The 2,756-nt window shown below is 42.5% G+C and overlaps 1 protein-coding gene across 1 annotated transcript; it reads left to right on the top strand.

Moving 5' to 3' along the window:
* The first annotated feature begins 282 nt into the window (after positions 1 to 282).
* LOC107656829 (uncharacterized) lies at positions 283 to 2,070 on the top strand. Its single transcript, XM_016444780.1, has 3 exons — positions 283 to 693; positions 1,026 to 1,911; positions 1,960 to 2,070. Exons 1-3 carry the CDS (start codon positions 380 to 382, stop codon positions 2,068 to 2,070), a joined length of 1,311 nt encoding a protein of 436 aa, XP_016300266.1. The 5' UTR covers positions 283 to 379.
* Positions 2,071 to 2,756: the final 686 nt, after the last annotated feature.

Here is a 2,756-nt window from a genome sequence, read left to right as displayed (position 1 = left end):
TGTTCAACCACCCCTCCATCCAAAGCAAGGACCAGAGCAAGTACTCTACATTGTGTCAACATTTTAGTCAGAAACAAATTATCTACCAAATCAGATACAAGTAACAGTTTAGCGGATATTCCGTATCATAGCAACCAAAGCATCTCAACTGAAAAAATGCTGCGCCACAAAAAGCGCTCTCAAGCGCTCGCAGCTGGGCATTTTCAGCAGAGCGCCTGGCGTTTTCAGCTGGCTAAAAACGCTTTGGTGGACACAGGGCCCTAGGCGCTTTTTGTGGCGCAGCGTTTTTTCAGTTGAGACGCTTTGGTTGCTATGATACGGAATATCCGCTAAACTGTTACTTGTATCTGATTTGGTAGATAATTTGTTTCTGACTAAAATGTTGACACAATGTAGAGTACTTGCTCTGGTCCTTGCTTTGGATGGAGGGGTGGTTGAACCACGTAGAAAGAAAGGACGGACCCGCCGGTCTGTGTGGGTTCATGAGATTTTGGGCGCGCGAAAACAGCTCGGTGAGTATCATCGTTTGGTCCAAGAACTGAAGTTGGACGGAAGCCGGTTCAAGGAGTACTTTCGGATGAGCAGGGCACAATTTGAAGTGTTGCTTCAGAAAATCGGACCTTCTATTACAAGGCGAGACACAAATTACCGGGAAGCCATCAGCTCGGAAGAACGTCTCTCCATTTGTCTGAGGTAACCTATGTGCATAGGTGAAATAATTATTATGCTTACATTGATATTTTTCTCATTAATCTGAAAATGCCAAGGTGTTTTATCAGTGAAGTAAAAATAATATATTTGTCAAATATTTGTCTCGTAGAGTGTAGCATAATTATTAAGTTTCTAGGTATTTATGATTCAGTAATACAATGTATTTTATATTTCAAAGCTATATTTTACATATCGGAACACTTTAATCATTTAATATAATTAAAGCGTGTGTGTGTATATATATATATATATATATACATACACACGCACACATGAAATTTATGACCCATTGCAACTTTTTTATTTTATTTCAGGTATCTATCAACAGGAGACTCATTCCGATCAATAGCTTTCAGCTACAGGGTGGGTTACTGCACAGTGGCAAGAATTGTAAAAGATGTGTGTGAGGCAATATGGTCTGGCATGGTCCAGGAATACATGCCTTTCCCTGAACAACACCACTGGAAGAAGATCGCTGAAGACTTCCATAGGCTATGGAACTTCCCCAACTGCCTGGGAGCAATTGATGGGAAGCATGTTGCAATACAGGCCCCATCATCAACAGGGTCCATGTATTACAATTACAAAGGGAGCTTCTCCATCGTCCTCCTAGCAGTAGTTGATGCCAGGTACCTTTTCCGGATGGTGGATGTGGGGGCATATGGGAAAAGCAGTGATGGTGGGTCCCTCTGTGCCTCTGACTTTGGTAAGGCCCTCCACCAGGGGACCCTTGACCTGCCAGAGGATGCACCTTTACCAGGAGCAGAAGACCTCCAACCTGTGCCACATGTATTTGTGGGTGATGAGGCTTTTCCTCTGAAGAAGAACCTTCTCCGACCCTATCCAGGAAAACACCTTGACAGGGAGAAGCGTGTGTTCAATTACCGTCTTTCCCGTGCAAGGAGGATGGTGGAGTGCACATTTGGGATCCTTGCTGCTCAATGGAGACTCTACCACAGAGTGCTTGGTGTTTCACCAAAAGTTGCTGATGCAGTGGTGAAGGCCACTTGCATCCTTCACAATTTCCTTCGCTTTGAGGATGCTGGTGAAGAGGAAGGAAGTTGTGTCCCCCTGCCATTAGAGCAGCAGCTTGCTATGCAGCCCATCCAGCGAGTAGGCAGCAACAACGCCTCTAGGGAAGCACTAGAAATTAGACAGAGGTACACCACCTACTTCTCTTCTCCTGCAGGTGAAGTTGCATGGCAGCATTCTGTCCTCTAATGCCTTGTAATGACTCCCACTACCATCAAGACAACCTTTAGCATGAATATCAGGACCACTACCATCAGTAACATCAACATCAGGACCACCACCAGTAGTATCAAGAAAGGCTCTTTTAAGAGCCACCCAAAACCTTAAAAAATTTGCATATTTCCATTTTTGCTTTCACCAGCAAGCTATACATTGCAACAAAAATAAAACACTGACCAAAATTTTAAGTAAAATAAATGACTGGGAAAGTAGATTAATTTAAAATATATTTTTTAATCATCAATTTCCATGTACAGATTCATAAATAAAACAGTGTCATACAAATAAATATAAAAATTGAAGCAATTACAGCTGTATAAGTATTTCTGTGTTTGTGTGTCTGTCTGTGTGTATGTACGTATGTGAGTGTTTTACTAATTGTCAGAGGTAAATTCTGCCTCATGTAAAATCTGTTGGAATTTTATTTTAACACGGCGTGGACGGCGTGGAGGAAGGCGTCTCAAAGCCCCAGATAAACTTAAGAGAAAATGCTAGTCATCGTTATTAATTGTAAACTTAAGAGAAAATGCTAGTCATCGTCTGTCTTATTATTAATTGCCTTCAGGACACAGCGCTGATATTCTGAGATATCTGGCTCAGACTTTCTCTTTGGAGCCAGAGTGCGACGCAAAGGTATTTCAGGTGTGCAGGGTGGTGGCACATCAGGGGAGTCAGGAGATCTAGGCTGTGTGCTGTTGGCCTGGGTAGTGACAGGTGACAGGGATTGTGCATTCTCATCTGCTGTCTGTGAGGGAAAAAATATTAATAGCAATTTACATATACTGTATACTGCT

Source organism: Sinocyclocheilus anshuiensis, unplaced genomic scaffold (assembly GCF_001515605.1).
Source record: "Sinocyclocheilus anshuiensis isolate Anshui unplaced genomic scaffold, SAMN03320099.WGS_v1.1 scaffold5603, whole genome shotgun sequence".
NCBI lineage: Eukaryota > Metazoa > Chordata > Actinopteri > Cypriniformes > Cyprinidae > Sinocyclocheilus > Sinocyclocheilus anshuiensis.
Note: the sequence above shows the minus strand (reverse complement) of the source record. Positions and strands in the feature narration are given on the sequence as shown.

Excerpts from the sequence above, each read along its gene's own strand:
- LOC107656829 (XM_016444780.1), top strand. The coding sequence starts at position 380 with ATGTTGACACAATGTAGAGTACTTGCTCTGGTCCTTGCTTTGGATGGA. Across the intron at positions 694-1,025 it reads CGTCTCTCCATTTGTCTGAG|GTATCTATCAACAGGAGACT; the intron begins GTAACCTATGTG and ends ATTTTATTTCAG. Across the intron at positions 1,912-1,959 it reads CTCCTGCAGGTGAAGTTGCA|AAGACAACCTTTAGCATGAA; the intron begins TGGCAGCATTCT and ends CCCACTACCATC.